A 19,389-nucleotide genomic window follows, 5' to 3' on the forward strand; every position below is an offset into this window, starting at 1 on the left:
CTGTATGTTAGCATCATTCAGCAAAGATTTCTGCCCTCTGGGTATAGATTCTATTGTGAAAATAAATGCATCTTCTCCACTTATCAGACTTGTTTGTACTTTCATTCAGACAGTTTTCTTTTAGCTAATAGCCATGAAAGCAGACAGTAAACTTAGCCTAAAAGTGTGATAGCTGCAATTTTTATGGTGCTGCCATAGAGGAATGAAAGACTGTATCTGAAGTGAGGAGAAAGAAAAATTGAAAAGGTTTATTCCAATATTGCATTACTATTGTAGAAGCATTTTTTTCTTCCTCTGCCCTGCTTGGCTGAAGAAACCATACCAGTGAACCTAGGTAAGCTGGTACATTATTTTGGATTATCATGAAATGCACTTCACATGAAATGTTCAGTTTCAAAGACAAACGTGTGGTATTTAACCTTAAAACTTAACTGTCTTTAGGGAAAAGGGGTTGATTCCAAAGAAAACAGTTCCTGACTGACAGGCGGTAAGGCCTCCTTATGGAGGAAAAAGAAATTAAAATATCATTGTAAAATATGACCCCTTCTGAATTTACTTTTAATTTTGCAGTAGCAAGGGAAGAATATAGCTCCTCTGAGCTGAGTGCTGCAGAAGTGTATAATGATTCCTATTTATGCCAAAAATAGGTCCTTGGAATGTTTTGGAAAATGATGAAACTTGATACCATGCCAGTCTTGCAACAAATGATGACCTCTGTACTCCAGTTATCAGTGCACGCACAGGCACACAAATGGTGTCTGTTTAATAAAATTCTGCGAGTAGCAAAAGATTGCCGAATATCTTGGTGTTTCTTTGCATATTTCTTTACAGTTAAATTTTGTTATATGCTGGTTAAACTTTCAACTGAAATGTGAAAAATTAAGAAGTCCATACTTTGTGCAGTGTCAACTCACAGACATGTCAGATGTTGGTAAGAGGAATGAAAGAAGACAGCGATGGAGGGAAACGTTAATTTTCTCTGGCTATCTTGCAGGAGAGTGAAGGAGGATAGAGATGAATAGTACCTTCTACAGACAATCTTTGTACATGCTGTCCTTATTCTATTGTGTAACAGGCAACCTTAGGTTTTCATAGGTTCAAACCATATTAGTGGGATTAAGTGACTGCCTGCACTCTTGAATGTGGCAGAAAAATATTTGCAGGTGTTAGAATGAATGTTCCTGTAAAGGCCATGCATACTCTGTAATAGTGGGAACTAGTAAGTCTTGCTGGATTTGCTTTTTTGTTTCGTGATATGCTTTGTGTATATGTATGTTTTCCATAGTTCCTTTTGCTTTACAATAGGAAGTTGAGGTATATATTAAATACTTCAGGACAACAGAAAATGTGGCATGAATCTTTTGTTCTGTCAGTTCTGTACACTGAAAAACTGCTTGTAATCAGACAAGAGCCGGGACTACTGGGATGGGGCTGTGTAGCTGGGGAGAAGTGAGACTGACCTGTTAACACCTGGCTTGACAGTCTCATGAAACCTTGCCCTCATGTTGATGACCAGCCTGGTAAGCCTTGCTCCAGCTGTGTCTGACTTGAATGCCTCCAGCCAATTGCTTCACTTTCCTGTTTGTCCAGAGGACAGAAGGAGTGTCAGCATAGACTGCTTCCACTCTGGTTTGGATGGCTGCAGGAGCAGGAAACCCTAGTCTCCAGAGGAGGCTAAGCTAGAAGGCTTTTTCAGACCTTCACTAAGGAGAAATACCATGGCCTCTTTCTGGCAGCTGAGGCTGCAGGGAAGCTTCTGTTACTGAGTGGACAGGGGAACTGTCAAGGAGCTAATGCAGGAACAGTAGGCCACAGCAGATGTTGGGAGATCTCTGAATCGCAGAAAAGAGTAGGCAGTGCTCACTCCATCCTGGATCTGTTCTATCCATGCTGTAAAACTGAATGTTTTTACTTGAAGTGTGGGCCAGGAGCTGAATTTTGTCATCACTGCTGCGATCTTGAACTGTCTTTATAACCAAAGATCCAGGAGAATTCTTTTAGTCCTTGACATCAGTCTGCAGTTTTATGACCTTACCAGCCTCGTGGTTTCATCGTAGTGGTAAATTTTCCATTCCTATGCAACAAATCATTTTAATCTTTTCTTGCTGACCTTGTAAAATGCCCTCTCTGCATTGTTTACCCCTGTAGGGGTGTTAGCCCAAGTGTTCTGGACAGTTTCAGTTGAGGTAATTAGCTCTTGCTTGCTGAGAAATCTGTTTCAGTTATTCTTCACTTTGCCTATTAAACACAGGAGTCTATTTCTAGGCCAGAATAAATGTTCCATTCTGTGTTACAAATAATTCTGTTTCAGGTTTCAGCACTGAATTTAGAGGCCAGTTCTGTCAAAGCACAGGGACATGCGTAGTACCAGCAAAGCCATTTGAATAGCTGCCTACTGAACTAGCCCTAATGGAAAATAACCTAACAGAAATATTACGGGATGTAGTTTACTGTTGACCTGCACCAGCAGCTCTGTTTGTGCAATACAAAGAGAAGCACACAGGTGAAAACAGACTGTTAGAGATGAGACTATTTATGAGCCCCACATGAGCTGGGACTGCAGTTGTTTCAGAAGAAATGCAGATGGAATGGCAAACTAGGGAGAAAGCACCTTTGCCTGCCACTTCTGCCCTTATGAGTTTTATGGTTAAAGATTACCACATACTATTAAGCTCCTACATTATTACAGGTAAATTTTCTATCGCTGGTGCTAATTTTCAAACAACATGAAATTTGAAGCTTGACTTTAAAATGAAGTTGAAAGTATTGCTGAGACAATTCATTTTTTCTACTTAACGGAATGATATAGCTGCTTTAAAAAGTTAAACAACTAGTTTCAAGGACTAGCTAGGTATGGCTAGTTTTAGGCTGTTGTTTAAGAAAGTAAATGTGTGGATCCCAAATGGAAAAAAAATATATCATTAAAATTCCATAGATTTTTTGAAATTCTTTTCAGTCAGTCATTATTACAAGTTAATCTGTTATCTGAAAATAATGACAAAGGCCTCCTCTCAATAACACCCACTGAACCTGTCCTAAATTCTTTCTCAGTGTTCTGTTCACATTTTTAATATTCTCCGTGCCTAACTTCATAGCATTTTCTTTACAGTCTTTTTCCAGTATTTCCCAATGCAGACTTCTGAACTTACGTATGCAGTAGATATTGTCAAAGTCTTTTTGGATTGATTTCATTTGAAGATCTCTATATTTTGACTACAGTAGAACTACCAAACAGATTTTGAATCATTGCTACTAATTGTATTTTGCAAGTGATGTATATATAAGTGCTGTATTTTAAGATGGATCAGTCTTATGATTAAACAGCTGGACAGCTCAGTCTGTGGTTAGAATCACTTTGAGGACTTTTATGTCAGACTTGCAGGACTTTATGTTTCAAAGATACGCTGTCCAATACCTTCAGGCTTTACATAAATCTCTTTGTTCAGATGTTGATGATGTTTGCATAACGATACATTCTGTGTTGTCCTATATTTGTTATAGTAAGACAGTATCTTTCATTTGCAGAGTTGAGAGATGATCTCACATTTTATGGTTTTTGGAACCTGCATAGCTTTGTCCTCTTTCAAGCTTTAAGTATTTTAGGAAACAGGTTAAGTCTTTTAGTGTTGAATCTGTAATTTAACATAGTTAATTGAAACTTTTATTGTATTTCCTGAGTTTTGAAACTGGCATCCACTGAATTTTTATAAAATTGGTACTAGTAATTAGTAGTCTTTTGTTCTAGTTTTTCATAAAGCACTGTCAGGCAGCTTAAATCTGTGCTCCTGTTTTATTTCTCTGAAGAAGCATGAATGAAGCCAGGTTGGTAAATACAGTGAGAGCTTGCTTGTAAACTGCTGAAGTCATTACTTCTGTCTTGAGCTCTTTTTTAAGGAGAGGCAATTAAAACTATAGTACTACCTTGTTCATTTTGGTATCCATTGTGTGACACAACTTTAAAATGAAACAAACTATTCTTAAAAAGTCATTGCTTAAATTAAAATAAGGATTCAAGATAGATTCTCTTTCCATCTCAGACAAGCAGAAACTGGCAAGAATCTGCTGGGTATTTGTACCAGGTAAAAAAGCATGACAAGCAGGTAGAGGAAGGCAGCTACTGCCCTCTGCTCAGTTCTGGTAAGGCACATTGTAGTGGTGAGTCTTGTTCTGAGCTCCCTAGTACAACAGAGATACAAATACCTTACAGTGAGTTCAGCAAATGATTGCAAAGATTATTAGAAGCTTGCAGTATCTGATATAAACAGAAAGGCTGAGAGAGATAGAATTGTCCATTCTGAAGAAGAGGACGTGAAGAGAATCTTATTCATAAGTACTTGATGGGGAAAATGAAGTAGATAGTTTTCAGTGGTGCCCAATGATGGGACAAGAGGCAATAGGCACAAAATGAATTAGAAGAAATTCCACTTAAGCATAAGAAAATGTGTATTTTTGTTGTCATGGAGATGGTCAAGATAACAAATTGCCCAGAGAGGTTATGGGATCTCCATCCTGAAATATGTATAGTTGAACTGGATAATGTCCATCGCTACCTATTGCAGCTGAGCGTGCTCAGAGTAGGGAAGTTAAATTAGGTTATCTCCAGAGGTCCTTCAGCATTGTCAGCTATTCTCTGGTTCCTGTAGGGGTGTGTGTGCATGTACAGGTCAGGCCAAGGAAACACTTGTTTTCATAGTATGAGCACAGTTATTTGCCCACAGAGCTGGAACCTTCTTTGGCCTGAAATTTGATTATTTGCATTTCCAGTGGTAAAGAAGTCTACCCAATTCTTCTGCGTAAACATAGTGAGAAAGTTAAACATATTGATGGAGAAATGCTATGTTTAGGAATCAATTATTTATGCACAGTGAAGATTCTCCCTTGCCCCTTCCTCTCAGTGTTAAAACCTGGCCTACAAAGATCCCTTTGATGTATAATTGTTCAGAGTTTTTACTTCTGCAGGATTATGTGATTGGGAAAGATTATTAGGATTCGGTTTAGGAATTCAGTATTTTATTCTTCTTGAAGTATTGCCAGTTCCTAAAATAATCTGAAAATCTGTGTAAGTAGTTTTCATTATTTCTAATAAAGTAGGTTTATATGCCAGTGGCTTAATAAAATTACTTGCATGTTCAGAGCTCAGATATTTGTTTAGTTTTTAACAAATTATATTCTGGAGACGTTTTACAGTTTCAGGAGATTTATAGTGCTGCATTTTATGGCATTTTCTTCTGCCTGGTCTGGAGCACGTGCCTTGCTGATTTTAAGTGTGCTGTGGATGTTTGACAAGTTAGAAAGTTAGCAATCCCCATCAGCGCTTAGCCACACTGTCTCAGGCTTTGTTTTCGTTGGCTGATTTCCAGTACCATGCTATAAAATACATTTACTTGACAGAAGAAAGTGGAGAACCACATTAACTACAAAGTTTTAAAAGGCTGGCTAAACACATGCAATAAATATTAATAAAAGAAAAGGCCACCCACCTTTGACCTTCAAAACTTGTTATTAGCTTTGTATGTTTTAGAATTACCGTAACATTTTGAGTAATAGCATTACATAACAGTATGAAAGAATCTCTTACTTAAATAAAGCAACTTATTAAGAACTCTGTATTGATTATTTTGCTATCTTGTTGCAAGGATTATGGAGATACTGCATTGCCAGAATCTTACTTTATATTTCAGAGTTATCTGTATAAAACATTGTTGCTCTTTAGTTGCTCAAAATAGATGAGCCAGGTTTATTTGTACTCTTAAGTAAGTGGGAAGGCATAGCATTGTATGTGTTTGTATTCATTGGGTAGGATATTTTGTAGAGCAACTGTTGTAAAGAATGATCAAGCAAACTCATCTCCCTCAACTTTTTTTTCTTTTGCACAAGAGCAGCAAGCAGAAAAACAGTTTTTAAAAAGTCATCTTTCAACTTATAGTAGAGTGAAGATCTAATTCATGTTGGCTGAATGGGCTTCACATTTTCATTTGAGTATTTTTTGTTAAATGCCTTGTAACATTCAGAAAAAGGGAGTGGAGGGATGTGGACCAAACTAGACATAGGAAGGAATATGAAATATCAAGAGCAATTTATCATTCATAAGAGATTCAAAAGAGCTGCTACATAACCATTGTCTTCTAGATTGTTTATCCCCTCCCAAGATAAAGGGTTGTATTTTACTTGCACTCCTAATTACGTTTTAGCTTTGTGTTATTTCTCTGCGTAGTACATTAGTGGTTCCCATTTTTTTGAATTGCATGTGCTGTATTATCACAGAATCACAGGGGTTGGAAGAGACCTCAAGAGATCACTGAGTGCAAACCCTTGCTAAAGCAGGTACCCTGCAATTGGTCTCTCAGGTGGGGATCCAGATGAGTTTTGAGTCTTGACCTGCTAGCCATGATGTTTTTAGTGCACCCCAGGATTATGTAAAAGTAAAATTAAAAAAAAAAAAAAAAATGTAGGTACTTTAATGATAAATGGATGCAAGTTGTTGAATACTGAATTACTAACTCATTTTGAGAAGTCTTTTTTTTTTTTTTTAATTTGTAAAAGATGGCATGGAACTCCCCTGCAGTGAATATGTTGATGCATACTGCTAGCTTTGGATGCATTTATTACATGGCTGAAAAAATATCATGAAGACATCAGTGTTGAACAGTATCTCTTTCAGCTCTCACTATCTCTTGAAAATAGTTAATGTGTTGGGTTCTTTTTCTCTTCCAATTAGATGCACATGCAGTTTTTGTTAGTGTTAAGCTGTTTTGTGAATTGTCACCACTTAAGTTAGGCTGGTTTTGCAGTGTTGGTTTTGTGTGTTGATTGAGTATAGTGATCAGTCACATGGAGAACCGTGCAGTATTTATAAAGCAACAGTACTTTTAATATCTGAAAATGAGTCTCTGTGCAGATGAGAAGGATGACGGATCTGTGAGACATAGGCTTCAAATATCAAGTTTTTCTGGATATTCTAGAAGAAAAAAGAATCAAAAATGAAAATCAGCCGCTGTAGCGCCTGCCGTCAGTGAGTGAGAGGTCACACTGTATGAGAAAGCTTTGGTGTGAGAAGGGGGGAAAAACACATAAAGTAAAGAAGAGGGTAGAAGAATTAAGAATTATGCATTATTAAAGAATTATTAAAGAAAAATGCAAGTGTCGTGACAGCCTACACTGCTATATCTGAAGCACTTCATTGTTCTCTTTTAGATCCCTCTTCAATTTCTTATTTCCATTATGCCCACAAAGATTGTAGAGCAGTAAGCCTGTGGAAACCACTGGTTTTCTCATTGCCACTCATTTGTACTTCCTTCCAGCCTACATCCATACGTTGTCACTCCTTTTGCATTGTGTTCAACTCTGGAGAAGAGCTTTTATTTACTCATGTTTTCAAGTTTGTTTTTACTACAGTATAGGATCAGCTATTTGACGATATGAGTATTAATGCTAAAATCTAAGTGAATGGCTAACTAACAATTAATATGTTGCTTTATTTCAGAGTGTCGTGCGTTGCCTTTGGCATCCAAAGCTGAACCAGATCATGGTTGGTACAGGCAACGGACTGGCTAAAGTATACTATGATCCTGTCAAAAGCCAGAGGTATGTAGTAGTAATAAACAGTTGAGAACTCTTTTTTTCCCTCAGATTTAGCCTGATTCTATGATTATTTTAAGAGATGAGAAAAAAATATTTAGTAGTGTTTGTTTTGCAGTGTTTTAGTTATTTAGTTACAGTAAAGAAGAAAAAAGAAAAAAAAAACAATTTGTGTTTCAAAAGCTGTCCATTTTCCTCCAGAGTCGTAATGATGGTGACAGTTCTATCTGAATTTACAAGCATGTGGATTTTGAAATGGTGTGAAATCTGCTTTAAGAACAACCTGGCTTTCATTTCACAGAATCATAGAACCATCAAGATTGGAAAAGACCTCTAAAATCATCAGGTCTAACCATCAGCTCATCACCACCATGTTGATTAAACCACATTCCTAAGTGTCACATCTCCAAGTTTCTTGAACAGCTCCAGGGATGGTGACTCCACCACTTCCCTGGGCAACCTGTTCTAATGCAGTACCATTCTTTCAGAGGAGAATTTTTTCCTGCTATCCAACCTGAAATTCCCCTGGTGCAATTTGAGACCATTACCTCAAGTTGAGCAGTTGAAGGCTGCCGTTATGGTGTTATTGAAAGGCTACTTACTGTGTTTAGTCTTCTTTTTAATGTCATATTTCATTTTATTTTTACAATAACGTCGTTCAGAGGTATGAGCTTAAACTTCAGAGTATGTGAAGTAGTGGTAGAAGGCCTAATTTGAAACCTCATCTCCACCACCCCCTCCTGTCACATGTGGATTTTGCCTGCATCTAATGAAAGGTGGTAGTGATTAATCAGAAGGTGATTTGTCAGTCTAGAATGAATAGGAGAGGATTTAACTAGTCTATAAATACTTCAGCAATTACCTTGCTTTTACCATCTGGATTGGCTGGAGAACTTCCTTCCTTATCAGCAGGGGAAAAATGTGTGTTTCATATATTCTGAGTGGTATGACTATTATTACAGTAAAAAGTTTAGTTCCCTTATATGCCCTCATCTTTGTTTCACTAGCATGCAGAAACATTTTCTGTTGCAGTTCAAAATTCCAAGATACTTACAATGACCTGGACATTTGAATATGAAGTTAAATTCTTGTATATAAGATTGGCAGAAAGAAGTGTTATTTTTCTGTTTCCTATCAGTTTAAAGGAGAGAAGGAAATTACCTCATCGTTGTTTGGACTTCTCTACAATGTTTGTCTCAGATGTAGCCCCAAGTCTCTTGCACACAGACTACAAAAATCTTAGCTCAATTTTGTACCCTTTTCATTTCTGGTAGATAACAGTAATAAGGAAAGTACCACCAGCTTAAATTAGTCTTGTTGCAATCAGACTTGTGCAGTTTTTCCCACTATAGTGGTACAAACACTTCTAATTAGATAACTACTACCTGTGAAACCTAGGAAACATACAAGGAACAAGCCATTGTCTATGTTTGGAAAGGGGCACTTTCTGTGTGCATTCTACAAGTAGTGTGGACAGATGACTTGTGATAGGAGACTTCTGTCCTTACTTCCACATGTCATGTAAACTGATCTGAAACAGAAACTACATCTTTTTATCACCCTTCACATCTGCATGGACGTACCAAGATATACACAGTCATGAATATTCAAAGTTCCATATGAGTTAGTGGAGAATATGTCTTGAATAAAAAATGGTTTCTGTTTGACATAAACTGACTAACTGTGCTGCTCTGTTTTCTTCCAGGGGAGCAAAATTATGTGTGGTCAAAACAAAAAGGAAAGAGAAACAAGCAGAGACTCTTACACAGGATTACATTATAACACGTAAGGAATTTAAACATCTTTTTATCTGAACATTCTTAACTCTTTCTTAGGTGTCATTTTATTTGCAGATGATTTAGTTTTGTATTTTTCCCTATTAAAAACCTACAATCATTCCTTAATCTTTGGGTACTTCGTACTAATTTATTTATAGCCCTGCAAATCTGGAAAGGTATGTATCTGGAATGACTTGTAAAGATGGTGGTTGTAGTCTAGATTATGGTGCACTTGAAAGGACAGCTGCCATAAAAAGTTGGAGTGACCTTTGATAAGGATTTTGTATTAAAAAACAACAACCAGAAAAAGGACTTAAGGGACTTAAGATCCAAGATTATTTTCATCGGTGAGTATGCCTTTTACCACATTTTTACCTTTTTGGTAACATGAACAAGTACCAGTGGCAAAATCATAGATGTGAGGGATTGGTCTTGAGCAAATTCCTATTGATCTTTTAAGATTTGGAACTTGCCTAGAATTATATGGGTTTTTAAATAGTTAAAATGTCTTTCCAGCTTAAGGGGTTATACTTCTGTAATATGACTCACTGATGGCACTGGAAATCGTTATTGTTACTGTGAAAATTTTAATGACTTGCTTTTTCACAAGGGCAAAGTTTACAAGAGGATTAGGGGACTAAGCGATTTTGGCCCTCCTTGTTAGCATCACCCTATGCAGTGTTTCCTCAACTGAAGTGACAGCACTCTCATGACTCTGCTTTCCTACTTGTTTTCTCCTTCTATTTCCTTGGTGTTTGAATCCAGCTCTATTTACCGGTAATTTTGGTCTTAAAAATAGCTAAAACCACTGTTATTGAACAGTTGGCAGCAAAATAAACAATATTTAGAATGAGAAAGTCTGGGGAGTCTTGGTGACCAGGCCCATATCAAAGGCATTTTGGTTCTGGGTTCCTATTTCAGGTGCTTTCCAGCCATAGCTGTCTCCTACTTACTTCACTGCTGCAGATGTGCAGCTCCAGTTGTTGGCTGCCATGGGTAAAGCTTGTCAAGATCGTAAGTCTTCTCTGAGTGCCATTCTCACTTGATCCTTAGTACAGCCTTGATTATATCAGCACACGGTCTGTTCTCTAAAAATTGTGTGTGTGCTGTTGTTAAAGTTTATATTGTGAAGAATGATTTTTTTTTTCCTTTAAATTCTGCTTAAAATTCAATAGAACTTGTATATATTCCACATCATCTTGCAATTGTATAAGGATATTTTCATATAAAACAAAGCAGTAAAAATGTTTGTGAGCTGGTGGTGAACTGGCTGTACAAATTTGCTTGACAGATTTTTAAATTTGTTGTATATTTATGAAGCTTTTCAGAGGTTATTTTTGTTTCTTCTGAGTTGGAACTGGAAAGAATTGGCAATCTCAGAAATCCTTTCCAAAGTGAACTAACTGCATTTTCCTCCTCCTCTGTTTGTGCTTTTTTGTTGTTGTTGTTGTTGTTTATTTTTAATTATAGATGCTTCTTAATCTCAGAATTGTCTATAATACCTGTTTAAAATGCAGGAGTGTTTTTGAAGAATTACGTATTACTTTTAAAATGTAGGAATATGCTGCTTGAGTTTCCCTTGGACAGCCTTGACTCCTCAGATGCTCTATGCAAACCAATCAGATTCATTGCTTTGAAATGCCAGGAACAATTTGCTGTCATCCGTCATGAGATCTGTAAAAATAAAACCTAAAGATTATTCACGAAGTTCTACCGCTGTTTCATATGACTGACTTTACGTCGTTTAATAAATTTAGCAGGCTTCTGGAAGTAAGCTGGAAAAGGAGGTCCTAACAATCTGATAGGTGTCTGGATGCTGCTTTCCTTTTTATATTATTAAACATAGAGCTAATTTCCCTACATTTAAGATTTTCTTTGCTTGGTTTTTGTCTTTTTTGAGTCTTTTGACCCCAACACAATATCCCACATTTTGGGAAATGCCAGCTATCAACACACTGGAGTGTGAAAGCTAAGCCTCACCATGAGTAAACGATGTCCCTTGACATGGTGTTCCTCTTCTGCTGTTGAGTGTAGTTTTTCTGAGCAGACTGAAATAGCATACATGTAAACTACAGTGATTGAAGTTGTTGCAATTTTCTGAAGAGATTTTTTTAAATCATGATAATCCAGTGCTGCTGGATTACTGGAAATCTGTAGAAAAATTGAAAGTCCAGAAAAAAAAGGCAACCAGTTGGTCACAATGCTAATGTTGCAAACTAAATGTCAGAGGAATAAATTATATATACATAAACAATGCAATCATTCATGTGAAATACTGGTTCCTAAAGGCACCCTGGAAATTTGGCTACTTCCTTGTTTGGAAAATTCAAAATTTAGAGCAAAAGAGCCCTCCAGAATGCAACTCATTAGATCATTGCTTGGGAGACTGCTTCTGCTGCCTTTTGCGTTGTATGGTCAAATCACAATCTTCATCTTCATCATTAAAATGGTAAAAAGATAATGGAATTTCTAACATTTGTTTTTCTTCAAACTTTGACTTTTCAGCTCATGCACTTCCAATGTTCCGTGAACCACGACAGCGAAGCACCAGAAAGCAGCTGGAGAAGGATAGGCTGGACCCAATGAAGTCTCACAAACCAGAACCTCCAGTAGCAGGACCAGGTAATCTACACATAATCACAGCTTACTGTCCTGTGCCAAGGAGGGTGTCATTTTTGAGTTGTGAGTTTCTTGAGTGAGATCACATAGCATTTGAGGGACAACTTCAGGCACAGCCAGCATGGGCTCATGAAAGGCAGGTCCTGCTTAACCAACCTGATCTCCTTCTATGATCAAGTGACCTGCCTGGTAGATGAGGAAAAGGCTGTTAATGTCTGCCTAGACTTCAGCAAAGCCTTCAACACAATCTTCCACAGTATTCTGCTGGAGAAGCTCACAGACCATGGCCTGGACAGGTACAATCCTTATTGGTTAAAGAACTGACTGGAGGGTCAGGGTGGTGGTGAATGGAGTTAAAAATCCAGCTGGCAACCGGTCACAAGTGGTGTTTCCCATGGGTCAGTACTGGGGCCTGTCCTGTTTGATATCTTTACTGATGACCTGAATGGATTGAGTGCACCCTCAGTAAGTTTGCAGATGACACCAAGTTGACGGGAAGTGTCAATCAGCCTGAGAGTAGGAAGGCTCAAAAGAGGGATCTGGATAGAATCTGGACAGACTGGATTGCTGGATTGAGGCCAATGAGATGAAGTTCAACACTATCAGGTGCTGGAACCTCCGCTTCGGCTGCAGTAACCCCAGGAAGTGCTACAGGCTTGAGACAGAGTGGCTGGAAGACTGTGTAGAAGAAATGGACCTGGGGGTGTTGGTTGACACTGAGCATGAGCCAGCAGTGTGCCCAGGTGGCCAAGAAGACCAATGGCATCTTGGCTTGTATCAGAAATAGTGTTGCTAGCAGGAGCAAAGAAGTGATCATCCCTCTGTACTCAGCTATACCTTGACTACTGTGTTCAATTTGAGGTCCCTCACAACAAGAAATACAGAGGCCCTGGAGCATGTTCAGAGAAGGGCAGTGAAGCTGATGGGAGGTCTGGAGCACAAGTCTTATGAGGAGCAGCTGAGAGACCTGGGATTATTTAGTCTGGAGGAGAGGAGGCTCTGGGGAGACCTTATCCCTCTCTAAAGCTACCTGAAAGGATGTTGTGGCAAAGTGGGTGTCGACCTCTTCTCCTGCTTAACTAGTAATTCGACTAGAAAGAATGATGTCAAGTTGTGGCAGACGAGATGCAGGTTGGATATTAGGAAAAACTTCTTATCTAAAAGAGTGGTTAGGCACTGGAACAGGCTCCTTAGGGAGTCGCCATCCCTGGAGGTGTTCAAGAAATATATAGATGTTATAATAAGGGACATGGTTTGGTGGGGAAATACTGGTGATAAGTGTATGGTTGGACTGGATGTTCTTGAAGGAAGGTCTTTTCCGATATTGGTGATTCTATGAATCCATAGTTCTGTGATTCTAAGCTTGTTTGGATTTGAATTCTCTGCTGTATTTAGGCCTGGGGCCCCCAGTACAGGAAGGAGGAGGGCTACTAAGATGATCAGAGGGCTGGAGTACCTCACCTATGAGGAAAGGTTGAGGGAACTGGGATTGTTTATCAGGGAGAAGAGAAGGCTCTGGGGAGACCTCATTGTGGCCTTCCAATACTTGAAGGGAGCATATAAACAGGAGCAGGAACGGCTGTTTATGAGGGTGGATAGTGATAGGACAAGGGGGAATGGTTTTAAACTAAGACAGGGGAGGTTTAGGTTAGATATTGGGGGAAATTTTTTCACAGAGAGGGTGGTGACACACTGGAACAGGTTGCCCAAGGAGGTTGTGGATGCCCCATCCCTGGAGGCATTCAAGGCCAGGCTGGATGTGACTCTGGGCAGCCTGGTTTGGCGGTTGGTGACCCTGCATATAGCAGGGGGGTTGAAAGTGGATGATTGTTATGGTCCTTTTCAACCCAGCCATTCTTTGATATGATATGATTCTATGATTTCTAGTGAGGGACTGCTGTATGTGTGGGCAGTGTCCAGTACTGTAAGACATTGCTCTTTGATTGGAGTACTTACCTATAATAAATTAATAATCACAATTACTTACTTTGTGTAATCAGTAAAACATTTAAGTGAACGCAGTTCTGAATTAAGCTTTCTGTAATGTTATCTAGCTTCTTCATATCAGATCACTGTTACAGATATTATATGTTTATCTACTTCTTGAATGTTTTTCTTTAAAATATTAATTTGTCTTTTTTTATTGCTGTAGGTCGTGGTGGCCGTGTTGGAACCCACGGAGGTACCTTGTCATCATACATCGTCAAGAATATTGCACTGGATAAGACAGATGATAGCAATCCTCGAGAGGCTATTTTACGTCATGCAAAGGAAGCGGAGGAGAACCCATACTGGGTTGCTCCGGCATATGCTAAGTAAGGCAGCAATTAAAAGTACAAGTAATATTTCTGGAGGCTAGTGGGAGTTTGGTAAAAATAGAAGACACATTTTTAACAGTATACTTTGCCTTTTCTGGCTCATTGCCATTAATATGTAAACTAAGAATATATCATGGTCTTACATGTAGTAAGAATTTTCAGGAGTTTAAATTACTAAAATTGGATATTTCCATTTTTAAAATTTGCCTGACAGTGCTAGGAAATAATTTTAAAGCTTTCTGAATTCACAAGTCTTCTACAAGTAGACATCAGAAATCAGATTACCAGATAACAGGTAATATGCCTTCTAGTAAGTTACTGTCCTACTGACAGAGTCTGGCATGGTGGTTTCCAGTATGCCCTCTGGCCCTGGTGGAGTCTTAGATCAAACCTTCAAAAATATTTGGTTGGCGTTATGACAGTGTGTTTTAAACCATTTCTTAGATGTCATTGATTACTTGGATTTTTCATGCACTGGGACCTGGCTACTGCTTGGATTAACTTAGCCTTAGAGATACAGAAGTATTAAAAATCACACTGAGAATTGCACTCAATTTAAACTGTATGTATGGGGGTGGTACTTGTCCACTTTACATTGAAAACTGCAATATCCTTTCTTAGTGATTTCTATCAAATATTTATGTATTTTCTAAGAATACAATTCAAACCATTAAAAAATAAATTCTCAATAATATAAAAGCATGCAGTAAATAAATGCATTTCATACTAAGGAGCAGAAAATGCCACTTAAAAGTTACAAACATTTTAACATTTTGTTATTGCCACTGCTATTTTTTGTTGCACAAAGTAATCTGCCTAGAATAAGTAGTATTTTCAAAATTAATGGAGAAAGGTTGTGAAGAGATTAAATAGTCTTCACAAAACAGGCAGAGCCCATAAGAGACTGGATTTTTTTAATTAGCAGCCCATTGTTTTATCTCCTAGGCAGTATTTTAATTTGTACTTTACATACTGTACTTTCCTTATTACTTTCTAGCTCCTTAATGAAAAAATATCACATCTTTCCAGAAACTCAGATTGTATTAAGAATCATAGCTCTTTCTAGCTGTGACAGTTATTTCCTAACTTGACCTGCAACGCCTTTTCCAAAGCAGTTTGAGATCATTAGTACCCACTTTTGCTTTGACTAGATAATTATTAAGTATGGCTTGTTCTGAAGTACATCAAATCAATGCATTCTATAATGCCATCCTTGTATGAAGTCAAAGAAAGATGTTTGAAAGGCTAATTCTGTAATAGTTGTAATGCCAACTGTTGATTTTTAATTGCTTGAGGGTTCATGCTTCCTAGGGATGAAATTTACTTTGAATGTGTGGGCACCTGTTTTTATTTAGAATGTGCAACCGTTTGTTCTCAGCAGTAAGCACAATCACTCATTCCATCAGGTTAGGTACCTCATTATATTTTTGGCTAAGTAACTTCATTGATTGTATATTGAGTTTCACCTCCAACACCTGCAATATAGTAGACATGAAAGTTTTAAAACATAGCTGTATTACACAAGGCTTACTGTGTCAGGTGGGTGGATCTCATTATGGTTTCTTGTTAAAAGATGTAGCTGTAGGGGAAGAAGAGAGCTGGCTGAGAAACAGGGAGGATGCAAGTCCAGACTGCTATTAACTTACACACCAGAAGGTGATACGTATGTGGGGGAGTTGGGCTGCAGCCAACAGCATTCTGCCTTGACAGTTTTGTCAGTTGATAAATCTCATTACAAGGAAATTGCTTCTATCCTTGCTTTAGAATCTTGACTTCAAGATGCACCCCATGCAAAGAGCTTTTTAAAGCTTAATTCTTATTATTCTTTATAATTACTATTTATGATTATTTATATACAGTTATGACACTGAAATGTAAAAACTTTACAGTTGTTTTATGTTCTCAACTTTTAGAAATGGAGGTATATGTTAGCAGCTGCAGACCAGTGGCAGTCATAGACTCATTAGCAGCTTACCTGCATGCATGCGTAGTACAGAGGGCTCCATTATAATACATCTAATATGTGACTTTATAGGGAGTGCACATTTACCTGGTGTAAAGCATTTTACAGACCTTCTTAACAGATGTGTATTTTATTACAGTACAAGTAATTGATGTAAATTATCACAGAATACTGTGTTGTTTTCCCCAGAGACCCTGTTAAAATCGGGGTTCATAATAGTAAGCAGTATACAAACTTAGATAAACTGTCTCCTTTAGTTAGATCTAGTGCTTTTTTTATAGCACAGTATACATTTGAGAGTTATGAAAGGTGATACTCTGATGTGTATTTAAAATGACATGCAGCCATGAGACCTTGGAAACACACAGTCAGTGTGTTCATTTCTTCAGCAGTGTTTATTCTTTTCACTACTTTGCTACTAGTCAAAGAAGACTGAAAAACATTCATTTTCTTACTGATAAGTTTTTATAGTTCTCTGATTGTGGTGCCTGGGTTAGAGTTCATCTGGTCCTAATTGTAAGGGATTAGATCATTCTAACCCAGGTAACATGTTAAGCCAATTAATTTTGTTAATTGTGTTTTCACTTTAGAAAATTTGTTCAGTACCTGTGGTGTAACTTTTGCTGTCAGTGTATACACTGTATGTAAAAAAATTCCTTTTTTTAAAGGTCCTTATCTGTTCTTGAAAGCAAATATTTGCATTATTTATCACTTGAATTTATTTTCAAGCTTCTTATTATTAGCATGGCCTTTCTGTTTGTCTTATAATTTGAGCCAGAAAAGGAGAGAAAATACATAAATGGCAAAAAGGTGGGTGAAAATAACACACGCTGCTGAGAGGATACTAGGGAATAATAGTAAGTACAAATGGAATCAGAAGATGACATATCACAGAAGGCCAATGTGAATAAAGTGTCAAAAGAGACGAGAACAACAGCAGGAAAAGTCTGGATGGAACAATTAAAAAAATGAGTAAAACAAAAACCAAACCAAAACAAAAAAAAGCCTTGAGATCTTTTGGGAAAAAGCTTGTTTGAGACCTTGGCATGAGTTTTTCCATTGGAGTGAAAGGAAAGGAAGGACAGATTGAAGATTTCAACTAAAGAACTACAGGAAAAGAACTTGAGGCATCGGTTGCAAATGTTTGAAAATTACATTCTTTGTGAGCTGTTTGTTTTAACACAGCTGTACAGAGATACTGTAAGGACTTCAGATGTCCCTCTGAAGGATCAGTATAAATTACTAAGCAGTGTAGTTGAGGGGCTAATCAGGCCCAGATGTATCTTTCTTCTGTACTGTAGGGAAGATCAGGGTGAAATTTCCCTCTGCATCAAGATAGATTGCAGTTCTTAGAAACTATCTTACATTACAGAGATGTTGCTCTTATTTTGCTGTCTTTGTCATTGCTGCTTGCCACATGCAAAAGGGAACAACTTGAAGCAGCAGCATCTAGATGCACTGTATTTACTGTCCTTTTCCTCAATAGCATTATGAGTGTGTGGAGTGTTAGTCATATTGTGGATCATGTAGTATCCCTAACTGAAAAAGCAGGACCTAACAGAATGTTTTAGAACAGTGATTTTGCTGACACGTTGGTATGTTTAAGCTAAATCTTTTTTGGAGATTGTTAACTTTGAGAGGGAAGTCACTGAGAAGAGTCTGACTTCTTCCTGAGGTAAGGAATACAAAGGTGCCTGATGCTTAAAGGTTCTTGCCTGTCTGAAAGTAGCCTATTTGACACTATTCTGATTTCCAAGCATACTTGAAAGTCTTTAAATTTGTTTCAGTGCAAAAGAAACTAATTTTAAAAGTTACTGTGACAGAAGTCACATGCTGTGGTTTCCAGCTGGTTTGGCTGTAGCAGTATTTTTTTTTAGCTGCAACTTTGTGAATCACGGATGTTAATGAGCTACTTTTACAGCATCTGTAAAAACCAATTAAGACAACACATAACCAGAGGGATTGTAGTGACTCTAGAAAGGTCTGCATGGATACTTGATTTTTTTAAAAGTATCTGCATAGCTGAACACACTGCAAAACAGTGAAGTAAAGAGGAGTCTGGGAAGTCTACAGAAAATCATACTAACAGATCTAGTAAGAATGATTTGTCTTAGTTTGTTTTCCTGTTTTTGATTACAGTCTTTTGATGTAACTGACAATAGGAATGCCTTTATCAGTGTATGAGATACTAGTTTTTTTCTGACAGTCATGTGGAATTACATGATCATGGAATAATGTAGGTAGGAAGGGACCTCTGGAGATCATCTAGTCCAGCCTCCTACTTAAGTGAAGTTATTCAGGTCCAATTAGATCAGGTTGCTCAAAAATGTACCCTGTTGAGATTGAATATCCTCATGGATGGAGATTCAGCAACCTTTCTGGGCAGCTTGCTCTATCGTTTGACCACCTTCGTAGTAAAAGAAAATAAAATTACTTGTATCTAATGAATGATTCCCATGTTCCAAATGTTCTGTTGTCCCTTGTCTTGTAGCTGCAGCTTCAAGATGATTCTTACTCTGTCTTCTCTGTAGCCTCTCATGATGTCGCAATGTAGTTGTAGGTGGCAGTGGAGTACCTTTTTAGCCTTCTGTGCTAAGGCTAAAGAGACACACTTTGCTCATATTTTTCTCATATATAGTGTACTGCAGTCCCCTAACCATCTTGGTAGTATATTTCTATTGTAACCAATCTGATCGCCACCACTGCCTCTTATACTATAGAGCCCATAGGTAGCTACACTAATTCAGATGTCATTTCACAAATGCTGAATAGAGAGGAATTTTATGGAATCTCTTATGACTATCTCTATTAAGAGAGTCAGGTTAGTCAGAGACAGTATGCTTTGCTAAATCTGTGCTGGCTGTTCCTTATCATCTCGTTAGCCTTCTTGTGCCTAGAAATGGCTTCCATGAGGATTTGTTTCATAGCTTTCTCAGGGTGAGAGGTTAAGTAGACTGACCTGTAGTTCCCAAAAACTTCCTTCTGCACATTATGAAAATGAATAACTTGCCTTTCTGAGTCATCAAGAACCTCTTCTGGTGATCGTTACATCTCGAAGATGAAGGGAAGAAATGGTAGAATCCCCATCACAGGAGGTTTTCAAAATGTGATAGGACTGGCTGCTAAATAATCT

The 19,389-nt window shown here is 37.8% G+C and overlaps 1 protein-coding gene across 3 annotated transcripts in view; it reads left to right on the plus strand.

Annotated features, from left to right (window-relative positions):
• WDR70 (WD repeat domain 70) overlaps positions 1-19,389 on the plus strand; it is a 137,395-nt gene that overhangs the window by 114,555 nt on the left and 3,451 nt on the right. For all 3 annotated transcript variants that reach the window (XM_040655603.2, XM_015277332.4, NM_001195002.2), the window contains exons 14-17: positions 7,484-7,584; positions 9,284-9,363; positions 11,862-11,978; positions 14,128-14,290. In XM_040655603.2, coding sequence (XP_040511537.1) covers positions 7,484-7,584; positions 9,284-9,363; positions 11,862-11,978; positions 14,128-14,290 — 461 coding nt within the window. The remainder of the gene's footprint in view (positions 1-7,483; positions 7,585-9,283; positions 9,364-11,861; positions 11,979-14,127; positions 14,291-19,389) is intronic.

Source organism: Gallus gallus, chromosome Z (genome assembly GCF_016699485.2).
Source record: "Gallus gallus isolate bGalGal1 chromosome Z, bGalGal1.mat.broiler.GRCg7b, whole genome shotgun sequence".
NCBI lineage: Eukaryota > Metazoa > Chordata > Aves > Galliformes > Phasianidae > Gallus > Gallus gallus.